This window comes from Carassius gibelio, chromosome B22 (assembly GCF_023724105.1).
Source record: "Carassius gibelio isolate Cgi1373 ecotype wild population from Czech Republic chromosome B22, carGib1.2-hapl.c, whole genome shotgun sequence".
In the NCBI taxonomy this organism is placed as follows: Eukaryota; Metazoa; Chordata; class Actinopteri; order Cypriniformes; family Cyprinidae; genus Carassius; species Carassius gibelio.
In genome coordinates, this window is record NC_068417.1 from 37,739,701 (window position 1) to 37,758,245 (window position 18,545).

An 18,545-nucleotide genomic window follows, 5' to 3' on the forward strand; every position below is an offset into this window, starting at 1 on the left:
AAATCGAAGGCTACATAAGGTACTATTTTAACAGAGAGGCTAAGTTTATGCAACTAGGCCCAGGTCATCAGTCACTAGCTCCAGGTTCCTGGCTGTCCTGACTCCTGTGCTATACTGTCCATATTGCTCTATACTTACAGTATGTTGGACGTTTTATGCATCTATTTTTATTCATCCTAGAAAGAGAAACATCGAAGATAAAGTTGGTTATGATGTCATTGAGCCTAATTCTATTAAAGTACAAAATCTGATGAGCAGTAACATTTTCTTCAGTGATAGTTGTCTTCAAAAGAAAATAAGAAAGAAAACTAGTTCTTGCCCTGTGCCAGCTGAAGCCAGAGCGTCCTAATTCCATTCAAAACTGTGCAAAGATGTAATAATGTACTGTGTTTCTGATTATTTTAAACCAGGGTCTCAGTCTAAAGAGTTTAGCTCCAACTTGCTTTAGCTTCCAGTTAGATGTTTCCTTGATTAGGTTTCCCTGAATGTTTCCAAATTTCCCTGAAATTGGGCTGGAGCTAAACTCTTCAGGACAATAATGACCATCCAATAACATGTTTGTACACCGCTGTTTTACACAGATTCTCAAAAAGGGGGAATATAAGTTTAGAGTTTTAGGGCCCAATAATACACCCTGCGCAATGTGACACAAGGAGCAGCGCGAGTGTGTTCGCGAGTTTCCCGTCCAGCGGCATGTCGTTTAATTAGCAAATACATTTGCACTAATTTTTGCACCCATAGACATGCTGGTCTAAAAAAGAGGTGTGTTCAGGGGCATTGCAGGCGCATTGCTATTTTAAGGAGCTGAAAATAGACTGAGCCATAGACCAACTCAAACCTAGTCTAAACTAGGTCTGGCACAATGTTTTTTCTTTGTTATTTAAAGTGTGTGTTAGTATAGGGTCCACAACACGCTGTTTATTAAACACAGAGACGCACAGCAGCACACAAACATGCCAAATATAAAAAAAAATTAAGGATTGCAATGCATAAGAATCTTTTGTAGGCTAATTAAATATATGTATATGCATGCCTACATGTCATAATGGATAGACATTGCATGTATTTGCTTGCACACGAACAGCTCTGTTTCATCTCAGAGACATGTTCTGTCTTTGTGCTTGCCAAATTCGACCGTGTAAATAGCAAATCCGTCATGGCACGAGCACAACTGGCTCTTAAAGGGAATGGAAGATGAGACTCTGATTGGTTTATGTATTTTACGCCCAAAAAACACCAATTACTCATTAAGAGAATAGGGACAACCTGTTTAGACCATGCTCCCAGGCGTGCCAACCATTTTTCCTTCGTTAAAATAGCAAAAGTGGATTTGGACATGCCCTGAGTGCACCTGCACCGTGCGCTTTACATTTTACGTTTAGATTGTTAAAAAAAGGGCCCTTAGAGTCATTCGGATATGCTCTGAAAACTATATTTGATCTTATGTCTAGATGGAGCATTTGTATGTGCTTTTCGGTTAATCCAGCACAGCACTCCAGATCACTAATAACAGAGAGTGTCCTAATCATCAGTTTATACCATTATCTCTTTATTTGACTTTGTATTGTATCGAATCAGCTTAAAGGGGAAATATGAATAATCAATCATAACTAGTTATGATTAATTTTGTATATTTTAGATTATGTGTCTGTTTTTGAAAGACTTGAGTTGCTTTGCCACATTCCTGAGAGTCACAAACCTAGTGTCATCAGATATTGTGCCTTAGGTTGCTGTGGAACCAGAGGCTTGTTCTGCCTTTTTTGTGGTGAGTTGCATTTTGGGGGAAGGGTCCATAGTCCTTAGACCCTTTGTTTAAATGAGGGGGCGCTAGATATTATTTGTTAAATATAACAAAAAATTGTGTGTCTGATTGGTCCAAATGCTAGGGTATATAGGTGGGTCTTTAATGAAAACAATACTTACATATGAGAATACAATACAGTTTGGCCTGCAGGCTCATTTTTAGCCTGCAAAGCTGTTGTTAATGCTCTGCAGGAACAGACATTAACTCAGCCTGTGAAATAGTCTCATTATAGCCTTTGCTTCTATGGCTTCTGGAAGCCTATACATTTACTCTCTCTCTCTCTGTTTACTGAAGTTTCTAGTAATGGTATATTAGGGTGATACTGTTTGCTTCAATCTGTTGTTCTGCTCTGAACAGCTGGCGGTCGCATGTCTGTCCCCTGTAGAAGGATTTTTTAAAGTAATGCTTTCCTTTTTAATTTTTCAAGACAATCCCAGATACTTTTTTAAAAAAGTAACACCACAGAGACCATTAGATAAATAGATGTGGCATTTCATTACAGCCATATATTGATGTTGTGTTAGACTAATGGGTTGGCTGAGAACACAAGGAACTTGTCTATGCAAGGTTGAGCTGATAATGGTGTTTTTTTAGTGTGGTTGTGTAGAAAAGAGGAGAGGACCTAACACTGAACCTTGAGGCATCCCAGTGACTCACACCCCCTTTTCGCCAGGATGATCCTCCCAAAACCACTGGAACTTTGTGAAGCTGCTTTGAAACAATCTGTATTGTGTAAAGCGCTATATAAATAAATGTGACAGTATTCACAATTAGAACTTAAAATAGCCAGCACCGATTATTTTCAGTTTAAAAAAAAAAAAAAGAAAGAAAATCCTCCTGGCAATTGCAGCATTGAATTGGCATTCATGTATGGGCATTGCATAAAAATAATCATTCTAACATGCTTTAAAGACAGCCTCAGATACACAGCACACTCCTTCAACAGGAAATGCTTAAAGGAAGACAGTTCGCTTCCAGGAAGTGTGTTTAGGAGGGATTTTCTGGCTTCCTGTTCTGTAAGTGTACACAAACCTCTTATACTGTAGCAGTTTATAGGTACACTAAATTAATTTCTAGTAACAGATATTTCAGTTGTAGGTTATAAGATTTATAATTTTAACTACATACAGGATACACATACACATTGAAATCATTAAATATTTGTTATGTTTTTGAAAGAAGCCTCTAAAAATACAGTACTATTGTGAACAATTTAAAATGTTTACTATTGTAATATATTTGAAAAACCAATCTTTTATAACATTATAAATTACTTTATGGCCACTTTTGATCAATTTAATGTGTCCTTGCTAAGTATATGTATTTATTATTATTCTTTTAATTTGCTTGTATCAAACATTTGAATGGTAGTGTATCATGTTTTCCAGAAAAATATTAAACGGCAATAACTGTTTTCAACGTTAGTAATAATCAAAAATGTTTCTTAAGCAGCAAGTCAGCATGATTTCTGAATGATGTTCTCTTTGATCACAAATATAAATTACAGTTTAACAGATATTTTCAATTATATTCCACCGTTTTTACTGCATTTTTGATCAAATAAATGCAGCCTTTGGGGAGCAGAAGATACTTTTAAGCATTTAAAAAGAAATTTGTAGTGTGTCTCAACAGTTAACTTAACTTAGCTAAAAAACTTTATTATTCAGACAAAGAGAAGAATGCACACTAAATTTATTATCCAGTTTGTGTTCTGAACCTCAGTGAAACGTGATTTTTGCAGGCTTTAACTTAATGACAGTCCTTTACAAGGTTTTGATTAGTTCTGGATAAAGTGGATGAGGAGGGTGGAAGATCGATTGTGTGCTGCTCTTCCCTGTAACAGGATGCTGTTCCTCTCACTGAAGGGGTGTTTGACGCCACCCCGGCTCAGACAAACACAAGCAGAGATGTGGTCTGAGAGCTCGCGCCCTGCTTGGGCCCGATATAGCGCCGGCACACTTCCCCCTGAACATCCTGTTTGCTGCTCTCCTGTGTACACACACACACACACACACACATGGCCGAGGACTAGACAGGTGACAGCGGTCCACAGCCCGAGACTGTAGAGGTGATTTTGGGGTGTTTGGGTCTGAGGAATACAGCTGTGAAGCCCAATGATGGGGTGCTGCCTTTTCATCCATCAGAAGGTGAGCAAGCAAAGTTACTCTCAGGCTGCTCAAATCAATGTGGATGGCATAGCGCAGGTCACTTGGTTTCGGGAGACTTTGAATTTCATATCGACTGATTACTGGGGTCATTTTCATACTAGAGCTGTAATGAAGAAAATCATTTTTAAAAAATTACTGAAACTTTAACAAAATGTAAAATGAAAAACGGCATTTGCTCTCCATTTCATCTTTTTGCAGTCTAGGAGAAACATCTGGGAAATTTAAGAGATGTCTTTTGTGATTTTTTACTTCTTGAAGGGCAGATGAATGTTCTTCTGATGTTACATTAGACTGTGTATGTTTACTTCTTTGTTTTTCTCTTAAAATTGTTATTTTATTATCATTGATTGTTGTAAAGGAGGGATAAAGTTGGTTTTGTAGGTTGGTTTTGGTCTACATGTGGAAGTGGTTGTGATTGTAGTTACGTAACATTATGTTGCAGCTTCGATTCGCCTAAACATTTTATTTCTAAGAGCATTGTAACTTACTCTTTGTATTTACTAAGACCAGTCAAGAAGTTGTTTGTGATGCAGGTGATGGACATTGTTTATCAGGTGAATAATGACCGTTTTCCCTATAGTTGCATGATAACTTTCTCTGTCATTGAGTGCATTCAGTGGATGAAAGCAGCAAAGCTTCATGTAATATTGTAAATGTTTCTTCCCAAATGTGCTACAATCTTACAATCTTTGTGTGTGTGTGTGTGTGTGTGTGTGTGTGTGATGGTTTTATATGTTAAGTGTATAACTTTCATTGTAATTGCATGTAAAAGAATGACCAGCACATCAATTTTAAAACAAAAATGTAACTTTTATTTAGTGCCGTTAAATGATTAATAATGTTTCTGTTTACATAATATCTGTGTGTGTGTACTGTGAATATGTATTATGTATCTAAAAAAATATATATATAAATATAAACTATATAATTTGAAAATATTTACATGTATTTACTTGTTTATATTTATATTCATATAGTTTATATTATATATACATATATTTGCTATTATATATATATAAACCTAACATATTTTTCTGAAATATATTCATGCATGTGTGTATTACATAATAATTATACACAGCACACATACATATATTGTCAAACAAAAACTTTTATTCTGTTACACTGTTTAATAAATACTAGGCAGAATAGGGATTTACACTACACAGCAGGCAGTTACACCAGCGTTTCATTCTGAACAAACCATACAGACACGTGAAATAACTATAGCATATTTTTCATGCTTTTCAAGCCAGGAGAGTTGAATCTAATAGACTGGCACTGGTTCTCCAGCTGTACATTGAACATATAGAGCGGGTGTAAATCATGGGTCAGGAGCAGCTTTCAGCTTTCAGTCCTTCACCTGCTCTATTGTTCACACTCCTGCATCAGGATGTTCATATTCACGAATCATGCTTCTGGTTGTGATGGAGAACAAACAGTTAGGGAGAAACAATAACACAGCTGGCCAAACGGTTGAAACGGATCTCACTCTGAGGTCTCTATTTTATTAATTTTTAAAGTTGGTCCAAAGGTTTGTTTTTATTTAGTTTTTTCCTCATTGTATAGATTTCTTTAGAAATGTTGCAGTGAGATGTCATTAAGAATTTTTTTGCATTTTCATTCAATGCTTATTTTTAAAATTCTGTCAAATCTGACATTTCAACACAGTGAACCTATGAGCTTTATCTTGAGTTGTTGTGTAATATTCATCTATATGTAACAGTTTCATAATAAATAAAACTGATCATCATCTGTGTCGTTACAGAAGAAGAGGAAGCAGAGGAAGAGAGATGTGGATTCGCTCAGTCTGTGCAGCTTGGACATCAATGTGAGTTACATAATTGTGTTTCTAAACCTACAGTACCCATAATGCCCTGCACGGTTGGGGGAAAAACATCAGTAACTCTGCATTATCCATCATTTTTCTTTGTAGGCCAAAACCTAAAATCAGTATTTCAAATTTTATTTTATTTGTATTTATTTGCTAAATGCCTGAAAGAAGGTCTGTGGTTAATGCAGGTTCAAGATATGTTTATGTTTTATTCTATGATATAAAAGCATCAGTAATATGATTGAAAATATAAAAATGTTTTAAGTAAAGACTGTATGAAGCTTAGTGATGGTGATGTTGAGGTCATGTGACCATGGTGTACAGTGGTTTATATATTGAGGATTATATTTAGCTTTCTACTTCAGCTGGCTGTATTTAGGCTTTGAAAATACGTCACTGCAGCTCTCTTGCTTCTTGTTACCTGGAATTACTGATAATCATAAAAATGCATGAAGAAAGGATCAAAATACCTCAGACTGATTTAGACGAGCACTTCTGCTATTCTCTGTTACTCTAATATTACATGAAAATATTATTATATAAAAAAAGAAATATTACATTCTGCCTTGGTCTGTTTGAGATAATGAGCTGAAGTAAGCCAGTGCAACTGAAATGAAAAGCATTGATTACCAAAGCTCTTTATGTTGGTGAATGGTATCAGTGAAGAGGAAAATTACTTACATTTTCTTAAAGGTCAGGCTTCTGCAGTCCACAGTCTGGCTTGCTAATCAACAGGAATAAAAGACATGTAATTGAAAGGTATTAATAGAAGTGTATGATTGCATGTTTTTGCTTTTGTGGCCAATGCGAGATGTGACTCCAGAGCTCAGAGAGGAATACAACTGCTCTGACTCAAAATGACTTTACACATCTTAGTGAAACTGCTGTTTGAGGAGTGTGTTGTGAGGTTTTTATACACACAAGAGCTTTACCTTCATTTACACTCTTAGATATAAAGGAGTTTACAGTAAAGCCATAGAAGAATGTTGGTTTGCATTCAGAACCGTTCAGTGTGAAGAACATTTCAATGATCTAATCAAACGTTTTCTACAATAAAGAGTCTTTTATGGAATGGAAAGGTTCCGCAGATGCCAATAAAGAACCTTCAAGATTAAGAGTGTGCTGTTTGACACTGAAGGAGGTTTAGTTCTGAGATACAGGAACAATTTTTCACATTTTTGCTTAGCCTAACTCCCACTATCTTGGTTGTTATTTCTGAATGCACTATTCTTCTAAAATGCTTCATAATTCTCTTATCATTCTTCTGGGTGGTTTATTCAGGAGTTTTATGGGTGACACACCTGTCTCGTGATCATACTGGAAACTGTCCAGCTGTTTCTCATGTTTAATACTGATGGTTTCGTGCAGATGAGCTTGTAAACCTGACATGATTCAGCGTTTATCTGAACAGTTTGTTAGATTCTCCAGGCACATTTTTCTTTTAATTGGCAGTTTTAACACCACCGCCTGTTTTACCGCAAATATACAGTAGACCATCACTTTCTGACATATCTTACAGCATCAGAATTTATTTACTCAGAGATGATCATTTGATAGAAATCAGAAAGCTGAAATGTCAGTATGCAGCATATGCTCGTAGGGAAAACGTGCCTCTGTCAACATTTTTGCAAAACTCCAATATACCCCTATCCATACAATTTGCCACAGTTTCCATGAAACTCTAGATGGCACAGTCTGATAGGTCTAACTCAATCTGACATGACATCATTATTATATGGCACAGTTGATTGGTTCTCTCCTGTATTGGTAGCCAATGAGATCGCTGCTCAGCATTCAAATATTTGACTAGTGTTTGCTGTAGCAGTGCGCTTCAGAAACCCTCCACCTCCCCCAGCTCCACCTGTATAGATCTGCTACTATGTAATTTCATACATGTTATATTAAATGTGCAGCAGCAGTATTTATTGCATGCTGTGGGCGTATTAGCAGTAAGTCTCGGTACTTAAAGGGGAAATATGAATACTTTCAGTACTTGCTTTAGTGCTATTGACTTCACATTTCATTTCTGAGCTGGAAAGATACAGACAACAAAATACGTAATAAAACTTTGCCAGATTGATGTTCATCCTGTTCACTTCAGGTAAAGTGAATGTAATTTAGACACCACTCACAGGAAAATTTACTATGAATGAGTTGCAAACTGTTCAAGAATTTACATTATGCTCATAGAGTACATCTTAACTTTTTAAAGATCACGTTTCTCTGAGCTCCATCTGTGGAAACATCCTCATTTTGCTTCATAACAGAAGTAAATATTCACATTCATATTTCTAGTGACACTTTTAATTTTCCGCGATGCAGCATTTGTTTGATTGATTTCAGAGCTGAAGGCTTTGAGGTTTCTGCAGAGGTCAAAGCACTTTATGAATGTAATGACAGTTATTCCAGCTGAATTGGACATAATTGCAGCTCTCCTGTGCTTTCACAGTCGAAGAGTCTGATGGGTTTATATCTGCAGACATCAGAGAGACAACCCAGAATGCAATGCGTTTGAGTGGGGATGTCAGCGAACAGCTCCAGTAATGACAAATTCCATACCTTCAGCTTGCGGTTGTTTTTAAGTGTATCACAAGCGAGTCCAAACACTCCTGGAATCTGCTTTGAGGCATGTTTTTTTTTTTTATATATCCCAGACTGCCTTTCAAGCACCAAAGCATGAGCTCTGAACAAAAGGAGCTGGTTTTCATTGCAGTAGACTGTCTCTGAGTGGGTGATTCTGGGAAGGTGGGTTTATTAAGGATGTGTTATGATGTCAGAGTGGGGTATCCTGGCATGACTGGCCATTGTTTTAATGTTTGGGTGCACCTCCCTTACCCGTACATGTGACTCAAGCCTTAAAATTAGTATTATTCATACTTGACAATTCATCACTCCAATCACTGACAGTTTAATGTGAATAAGGGAGTCTAGCCCACCTATTGAAGCTTGGACCCCTCGCAAAGGAAGTTGAAACAAAAGGGTTTGGCAGTCTTACAAGCAGTTACAATTACAATTGCTAAAAAAATTTTTTTTAATTATTACTTTGAATAAATAAATAAGTTAAGGCAAAGTAAGGCAATGCAAAATCATTATCAAGCTCAAGGTTTTTTTTTTTTCAAAGATAACAAATAACAGAATGTATATAATTGAATATTGCAAAGTAAAAAAAAAAAAAAAAAAATACAATGCAATCACAGGCTGACTATTCACCACTACCAATGTTATGATACCATCAACTATCTTAAGGACATTGCAAATAGTTTATTTGTGATTAAAAAAAAATATTATTAAAGTAGGCTATTTAGATTTCAGTATTCATTATTTATTAATTAAATTTTTTTATTTAAACATGCATTCTAATTGTGCATGATTTAGTCATTGTTATTCTGTTATGATATACTGTATACTTTATGCCCTACGCTGAGCCTGAGGGTTGTCTGCATGTTGAAGCTGATTTTCATTCAGATCTCACTCAGCTATGTCTGGACTCTCAGTGACCGGGGAGACTGGAGCCATGTGCCTGCCTGACATGTGTTTAGCTGAGCCAGAATCTGCCAGTGCTACACAATATCTTGGCTGATACTGAAAGAGTCTGCAGTTGCTCTGGTTTATTGTGCAGCCACTTACGGTTCCTTTGACAAAAACATTTAAACATGTAACCATTAAGCATGCAGTCTTGCAATTTATTTTACAAAGAAAGTGTTTTAGTTTTCTCACAGTCTTGTCCCTGACCTTGTTTGTGCATTAATTTAGCTACAGTTTTGCTAATCACGTTGCAGTTTTAGCTCGCTAGCTTTGTCGGGTGGTCACAGGTGGCTTTTTGCTGTCGTTTTTGCTTATTAAAGAAACAAAAGAGCATATGATGGCAAGAAAACATGTTTGGTTTATTAACAATTTTGACCTAAATACTGCCCTTTTAGTAGAATTCAGTAAATGTTTAAATCTAAAAAGTGTCTATCAGTTATGATACTCTTGTAGTAATCATTAGTAAACAATTTACAAAAATGTTGTTAAATCAATTGTTTTTGCATTTATTTTAGTTTTATAATAACCCTGTTTGAAATCAATGGCATTCTGTGTCATTGATGTGGTTAATGATGTGGTTTCTTTAACTGGTATAATGCCTACATACTAAATACATTGTAAAAAGAAAAATAGAGGAGAGTCTAAGGTAAAGCAGGCTAGTATTGAGATTTGCCCCCCAGGGTTCTGTCTTGGGTCCACTCTTTATGTGCCCTACCCCCGTTATCACAATATCTATTGTAAATAATTGACTCCTATTTCCCTGAAATAATACATAACTATGATACATAACTATGATGTGCAAATAAGAGGAACATAACTATGATGTGCAAATAAGAGCCACATAAGAGGTAAAAGTATCTATTATATTAATACTATTATTAAGATTTGTAACCATTTAGGGAAAACATATTCACTATTAACTCAGAGTCGTTGTGGTAGTTATCTTAAGGTATCGGATAGAGTTAGACTAGAATATGGTCAAGAAGAATAAGGCTTTAATATGTGCTTTATGAGTACTAATAAACAACCAAAATGCCAGTAATATGCATACTTACATGCAACTGTATAATAATATTGAGTAGTGTTTCCTAATCTAAAGTGTTATATGTATTTTTTTTTAATCCGTAAATTCACCCTATGCTTCACTAAGGTTTAGAAGCAATGAATCTACTTATTAATATTTATTTCCCATGCACATTGCATAAATAGGTGGTTTCATTTTAGCCTCCAATGTTTTCAATCTAGACAAAAAAAAAAAAAGATTGTTGATTGTTGACTTTTATTTCAGTACAGTTGGTTCAGGCGCCCAGCACAGTGCTATCCTGCTTCAGCGGAAGACTTAAATTAACTGCCATTATGTGACCGGCCCTTTAAATCCAATAAACCTTTAGATCTATTCTGGATCACATGCTACAGATGGCCTACGGAGTCGAACTGCAGGGTTATACGTGCTAGTGCTTTCTCCACCATCTCTTGTGATCTGAAACACAAGGAATTTTGTCCTGTGTGTTTAAATTCATTGGCAAGCAAGAAAAACTCCTGAAGTGAACTCCAGGTCCATTAGCATATGAAACTAGCCCATGGTCGACAAGAGGTTAAAAGTGGCACAAATACAATGTCTGCTGACCTAGATTGAGCAACTCCACAGGTGAATGCACACTACTCCAGAAGTGACATTTACTGAACCCTTTGGAGGGCACTACAAAGCCAAACCCTTTCAACAAATGTTGATCTCCTCTGACACCCAACTGTGCCCTACTTTCTCAAAAACATTCCAATAATCATGTCCCAGTCTCTGATTCCCTCTAGGCCACCAGTTTCTATAGGATTTAGCTCAGCTGAGATGTTTTCTTCCTGCCCATTTCCCCCATGATCTATTTTTTTGCACAATTGTCCATCAGTAAAATGTCAAAGGAAATTATGCTCTTCCACCTGTCGCTATATTAGCTATTGCTAATTGTTTGGGTGTTTTTTCACATACATGCATAATTTACATCCCGCATGTGGTAAATTCTAGTTCAAGAGCAATTTAAATGCATATATATAATTCTTAATGATTACCAATTAGGTTCAGATTAAAGGCCAGGGCTTTGAAAAGCACAGTGAGCAGCAGAGCTTTTCAGTCTCTCACATCAAAGATGTTTGGCCATGTTCAAACGTTCGGAGGTCTGTAACACTATCATCATCAGGTGGTGGTCATCTTTACAGGGTCTTTCATGAAGGAGGTATGGAGCTATACGCATTGAATTAGAGACACAAGCCATATGTAGAGAACAGAATATCAGAGATTTGGGAGTGTGAGATGGGTTTAAACTAAGCCAGGAGTAGGCTTTCATCTAGAATAGCTAATCTTGGTTTAAAGTATGGCTTTCTGAAACACAGATTAAGTGCTGATTACTAACACCTATATATATATATATATATACATATATATATATATATATATATATATATATATATATATATATATATATATATATATATATATATATATATATATATATATACAGTTCTCTAGTCTTCTTCCATTAAATCAGCTGATTAAACTCTGGACTAGACTAAGTCTAAGACTACTTAAAACCATGAGAGGAAACGCAGATTTCTGTTAATCTGGTTTGAAGGGCCATTTTAATCTAGGACTAGGCTTAATCTTGAGGTGTTTTATTGTCATCTGCGTCATCGGCTATGCTGTTAAACACATTGTAAATGGAGCAGAATGGTTTACTTGGTCAGATGAAGCACAATAACTTTTGTGATGACAACTGTCCGATGACTGTGTGTTGTGATATTGTCTTTGTGAGTCACTGTGTCAGGGTCAGTCTGTGGAGCTCGCTGGAACAAACTTTACTCAGCCAAATTTATTCATCACACCCTACACCGCTGTTATCATAAACTCAGGAAGTTCATTAGAGTCAGTGAAACACGTGCAGGAACGGAAACCCCTTGAAAGATCATGAAGATTTCTCTGGAAGTCTAATGTGATGATATTTTCTCTATTTCAGGCCAGTTTTTCTGAAGGACCCTCCCCTAACTTAAGTCTTCATGTGTTTTTATGAAATACAAATGTAGTAAAAAGTATAATATTATGCCAAAAAAAAAAAAAAAAAAAAATATATATATATATATATATATATATATATATATATATATATATATATATATATATATTCATAGGCTACTCTCAAAATAATAAACACAACTACAATGCAATAGACTGAAAGTATCAGTAGTAAAACAAATGAAATTTACATTTATTTTATTTTTGTTAATTTAAAAGATGAATACTAATAGCACACTTGATTACATTACTTTTTTGTAAGAAATAACATGGTGTCTACATAAGATTTGGCTAAGATTTCATCACTTTGTCAGTTCGACTCTACTTTTGCCTGAGTGTGATTAGATTATTACTGATTATCAATTAAATCACTGTTGTTTCTGCTTTTCCTTGTCTTCAGTGAAGAACACTTAGCTCTGTTTCAAACCCTGATGAGCTGCCTACTTAGCATTTTAATGCACTATAAGTGTGATACAATTTCGGCTTTGTGTTTGAGGTTTATCATCAGTCTGAGGAGTTCTGAGTGTACAAGTCCTTCTCATTTCTGAATCAAATCAGATCTACTAAAACGGGCTCCTTTAGTTTAGCACTGAATACATAACACATTCTCTCTTGAAACCACAGCACATAACTACAAACCTTTTAACCTATTCACCAAAAAATGGAAATTCATTTACAGTCATTACACCCCTTCATGTCGTTTCATGTCCGTTGCTTTGTTGTGTGGAAGATATTTGAGGAATGTTGTTAATTGTTTCAGTTTTTTTTTTTTTTTGATTATACTATGGACATGAACCCTTAAATAACAGCTATTCTCTCATGTTGAAATCCAACATCAACAATTATGAACAAGAGGCAATAGTTTCTGCAGGAAGTGACAGTGATATGTGATTTCTGTATCTGTGCTTTACACAGAATCGTTTTAATGTAGTGACAGTCAGAAGGATGATGGCAAAATGCCTTTATGAACCTCCTTTTCCTGTCAGCATGCTTTAGCCATTTCCTTTATTTAATTAATAATTTAATAAGTCTCATCTGTAGAAGTAAAAGTACTAAAATATTAAGCCCTCAGCCGAGGTCTGTGAGAACTGGGTCACTTCATGAATGACTGTCGTGGCCACAGAAGTGTGTGTGAAACCTGTAAGTGACAGAGGTCAGAAGCCACGGGTCACCAGCAGCACTCACGAGCGGTTTGGGGTTATTCAAGTGGCACCTCGATGAGTGAACGTCAAAGGCGACTGTTTGTTTACCGTCAGTGTTTTGGCTGGCGTTCATCTGAGCGGTTGCTAACCATTCGCTACACTCCTTCATGCCTCATAGCAGCACAATCACAGGAACCGCTCAGCCGGGGCAAAGAAAAACCCCTCAAACTGAACCGTGTTTCCTGCTGCTGCTCACCGAAACAGAGGTTTCATACCTGTAGAGCCCAAAGACCCCTAAATATAAATAACCATCCACGTATGAGGGACCCACATCCTGAAAATTAAAGGAATCAGGGTATAACTTTAGTATAGGGACCAATTCTGACTATTAACTACACTGTTAAAAATAAAGGTTCCAAAAGAGTGTTTTCACAGTGATTTCATGGTTCCCCAAAGAACCTTTTAGTGAACAGTTCTTAAAAGAACCAATTTGAAGAACATTTTAATAATCTACTGTAACGTTTTCCACTGTAAAGAACCTTGAATGGAGAGGTTTCATGGATGGTAAAGGTTCTTTGTGGAACCACTGATGCCAATAAAGAAGCTGTATTTTTAAGAGCGCTTGTTAACATGCATATATTAACATATTGGCTGTTAATTAGTACTTATAAAGCACATATTCTGCATGATTGTATTCTACATCCCTAATGCTACCCAGTGCCTAAACCACTACCTTACTGACTATTAAAGTAAAGTAAAGTGTGACCAAAATCAAGTGAGCCGATTTATTCAGTGAAAAATTAATAAATATGTGTAAAATAAATATGTGTAAAATATTTCGCCTCTTTTCCATGAATTTTTCCACTTAAACTCTTTTGTTAGATGTATGATTTAAGTCTGTTTTTAATTCTTTATTTGAATCTGTTTTCATTATTGATTGATTGTTTTTTTTTGTTTTTATTATTATTATTTATTTTGTTATAGTAAAAAAAGGTTCCTTTACAAAAATAAAGGTTCCTTTTTGCAGTGATGCCATAGAAGAACCATTTCTGGTCCCATAGAGAACCTTTCATTGAACAGTTCCTAAAAATATATTTTTGACTGTAAAAGAACCTTTCTGCATTAGAAATGTTCCATGGATGTTCTTCATAGAACCATCGATGGTGACACCTTGCAATGACCTCATGTTCAGCCTTAAATATTTAGCGGTTTTTACAGCAGTTACGTAACCTTTAACACTTTTTTTTATTTATTTTGTATTAGCACTGTTTTGTCTCTGAAGAAATACAAATCTGTATGAAAGTTGACTTGACGTGACCCTCAAATAGTCTAGCCTATATGCTGAGGATAACCATAATCACCTCACCTATCTAATTATTTTCAGTTCGCGTTAATAAAGGCGAATATAATCAGTCGTTCACGGCGCTCCTCGGCAGTAGTTTATGCTCAGCTTCCAAGCCTGCTCTTTATGCCTCTCTTCAATGCGCGTTCCCGCGACGCGCCCCCTCGTCCACTCTCACGCGGCGCGCCCCCGCGAGCAGACGCGGATCTCGCTGTGTCTCTGCTGTAGTCTTCCTCAGAGCAGTGCGTCGGTCTCCTCGAGTTAAGAGCGTCAGGATTGGGATCGGGATGGTGGCGAAGGATTACCCCGTTTACCTGCTGATCAGACGCGCGAGCGGCCGCGGGGACGAGCCGCAGGTGAGACCGACACAGATGATGAACACAGAATAACATTACTGACCATAATAATAATGAACAATATTCGTGATTAGCCGTTAGTGTGTTGCTTTAAACTGTTAAGACTTCAAAATGTGTGTATTTGTTTACATGTAGAGCTTTATGTGATTTATTTTGATATTGCTGTGGTATGCTGTCACAAATACATTTTTGTGTAAAATCCTGAAACCAGTGTATTTATTATAATCACATCTGCACACTGACTTGATGAACGAGCCTGATGTCTGAGACTTGTGTGACTTTATTCTCCCAGAAGCAGAAGTCAGTGTGCTTCAGTATGGTGAAGTGTAGCAGATGTTTGTGGTGTTTTCTGCTTCTGATGTGGTTTGTGCATCTGGAGCTCAGCGCTGGGTTTTTCTGCATCGTTTCTTCACAGACTGCTGATGTTTTTGCTGTGTTGTGTGTCCAGATGCATCAACAGAGGCTGAGAAACTCCCAGACGACTACTGATGTGTTTATCTTTCTGTCCTGTTGTTTGGAGTTTTTTATTATTATTATTATTATTTAGTTAAACAGACTCTGACTCTGACTCTGAGTGTGAAGTCTGCTTTTTATTCAGAGTCTGTTTAAACCACGATAGTGGTCCAAAAAGCTGATATAATCTAGTTTACTGAAAAAAATAATAATAATAATTGTGTATGAAGTTCTGTTTTTAGGCACATACTATGATGATGAATAATAATAATAAACTTTGTTGTTCTTATATTAAATATATTTATACTGTAATTAATATAAATTATATAAATATATACATGTTAAGACATAATACATAGTAAATATTTTCAATATATATATATATATATATAAACATGCATGTGTGTGTGTGTTTTTATAGACATAATAAACATACACAGAACACAAACATATTATGTACACAAACACTTTTATCTGGGATGCGATTGATCGTTAGACAGCACTAGTTTATTATTGAATGATTGGTGAATCAGACTGCATCGGAGTCTTTGCTCTGAATCATTCAGACTCTCACTGAATCACTTCAGATGACTCACTGAACCGCTGGTTATCACAACATGAATCACGTCTGAAGCTGAGGACTGTTACTGATTTATGTGTGCTTCCAGAAAGCCAGACTGAAGACGCACTTAGTAAAACTCAGATCAGTCTGATAAGTGCCTGGTTAGCTGCTTCTCTTAGCACAGTGAATGCAGTTTATTCTGCTTTATATCAGCCGCTGTGTGTTTTTAGCTCAGTTAGGAAAAACAGGAGTCTTTGATTGTAAACCCACTGCATGAGAAAACATGTTTATGGATTAAAATTATAGACAGAGCAATCTTGTTTTAATATTAACATTGAAATGGTTTGTATTCAGTTGTGTCCCCAGATGTTATGAAGTTTAGATGCTTCATCTACAGCGATATCGTTGACTTGATTGCAAATTAAAACAGACACTATTTCAACTGAACAGAGATGACATCAATGAATTCAATGATGAACTGCCTTTAACTATCATTTTGCATTATTGAGACACTGTTTTCCAAATGAATGTTGTTCAGTGCTTTGGCGCAATGTATTTTGTTTAAAGCACTATATAAATAAAGGTGATTGATTGATTGATTGATGCTGGATTGGAAACTGAAAATCATGATCTTGATGTTGTTAGGGTTAGGGTTAGGGTTAGGGTTAGTATTGCACAGATCAGTCCTGTCTCTGAGCGTGTGGGACTGGGGTTGTGCTGCTCGTCAGGAGTCAGTCGCAGGGCTCTGGATCGCTTCACACAGTGAACTGCGGTTTGGTTGAAGAACAGGAGGTCTGTGATAATATCAGTTGACTTTCCTATTCAACACAATAACAGTTGCTCAGCTGTATGCTGCCGCTTCTGCTTTGTGAATGCTCACTAATTATTTGTACACTTCAAAATCATAGAAACACAGGGATAGGTGAGTAGTGACAGTTCTGCTTTCATGAGGTTAGTTTGGTTTCAGCTGTTTTTATCTGAGGCGCTCGTCTCTGGTGTCGTTGTGATTGGGATCTCGGTGTTTTTCAGCAGTGTGACTGACTGCAAGCTGTTTTACTGACACGTCCATGATGCCCTCGCCTTTCAGCAGATTTACAATCATTGTATCTGTTTGCCCTGACAGTAGATTCACACGCTTCTGCTGCTCTCATGAAGCGTGTGAAAATGCAGCCTTGTTTTTTATTTCAATGTTTATTTTTCAACATTTCTAAAAAAAAAATTCAAATGTACAAAAATTACCATTACCCTTTTTGTTTAGTATGCTTAACGTTCAATAATGTACAGCAAAATATATCAAAACTTCATTTTTGATTAAATAATTTGGATTGCTAAGAATTCATTTGGACAACTTTAAAAGGGATTTTCTCAAGATTTAGAGTTTTTTGCACCCTCAGATTCCAGATATTAAATATTATCCAATCCAAACGAACCATACATCAATGGAAAGCTTATTTATTACATTTCAATACACTGACCCTTATGACTGGTTTTGTTCTCCAAATGTTTTATTAAAAGGTGACTAGGGTCATCTATTATCATCTATTGTCTTAATTCATTAAACGGCATTAATCAGTTTCTTTGTCAAAGTTCCCAATGGGAGAATGCTGGACGTCCAGTGGTTTTCACAGCAAAAAACAATAGATAATAACTCTAAGAAAATGCTGAAAGAAATAAAATCTAATCAAAAACAGATAATATCCTAGCTCCTTATATCCTGACAGAAAACATGATGTCCCTGATTTTTACAGATTTTTCTACGGAGGATATGTGGAATTAGATTTTACTATTTAAGTCATCAGTACTTATTGGAATTGTGCATTTTAAGATTCACCAGGCAGCAGGCCAGTGTTTTCCCCTAGGCCTGTATTTCGTAGAAAAAAGGCTTTTTCTTTCCAGACTCTTGGGAGACCCGGATTCTAGCTCTAGATTTGGTTTTTGTGATCAGTGCATGACTCAAACTTTCCCACAGCAGTGACTCGCTCTCAGAAGCACACATCAGAGACATGTTCAACCATCAGTCCTCAAGCTTTCATCTTAATGATGGGAGCCCTCTCATCAGATCACATCTGCTGCTTCTCTCTGACTGCTGCGTACAGCTGCGTAGACACCATAGACTCGTCTGAACTTCACTGACCCATGAGAACTGCTTCTGTGGTTTTAGTCATATGTTTTCTTCAGTTCATTAGCTTCAGTTTAAACCTAGATACTCTACCTCATTTGTCTCAACTTTTAAACGTGCAGTTAAATTTCACAGGCCAAAGAACGCATGCGTGAATCATGCCTCTCACAGAAGTAAACTTC

General features: G+C 36.3%; 1 protein-coding gene across 4 annotated transcripts in view; it reads left to right on the forward strand.

Annotated features, from left to right (window-relative positions):
* The window catches only part of arhgef3 (Rho guanine nucleotide exchange factor (GEF) 3), a 41,183-nt gene that overhangs the window by 10,473 nt on the left and 12,165 nt on the right, over positions 1-18,545 (forward strand). The window contains exons 1-2 of one of the 4 annotated variants that reach the window (XM_052591187.1): positions 3,793-3,951; positions 5,741-5,803. In XM_052591187.1, coding sequence (XP_052447147.1) covers positions 3,919-3,951; positions 5,741-5,803 — 96 coding nt within the window. In that variant the 5' untranslated portion in view covers positions 3,793-3,918. Of the gene's footprint in view, positions 1-3,792; positions 3,952-5,740; positions 5,804-15,046; positions 15,230-18,545 lie in introns of those variants that run through there. The other 3 variants (XM_052591185.1, XM_052591186.1, XM_052591188.1) reach the window with 3 other exon arrangements.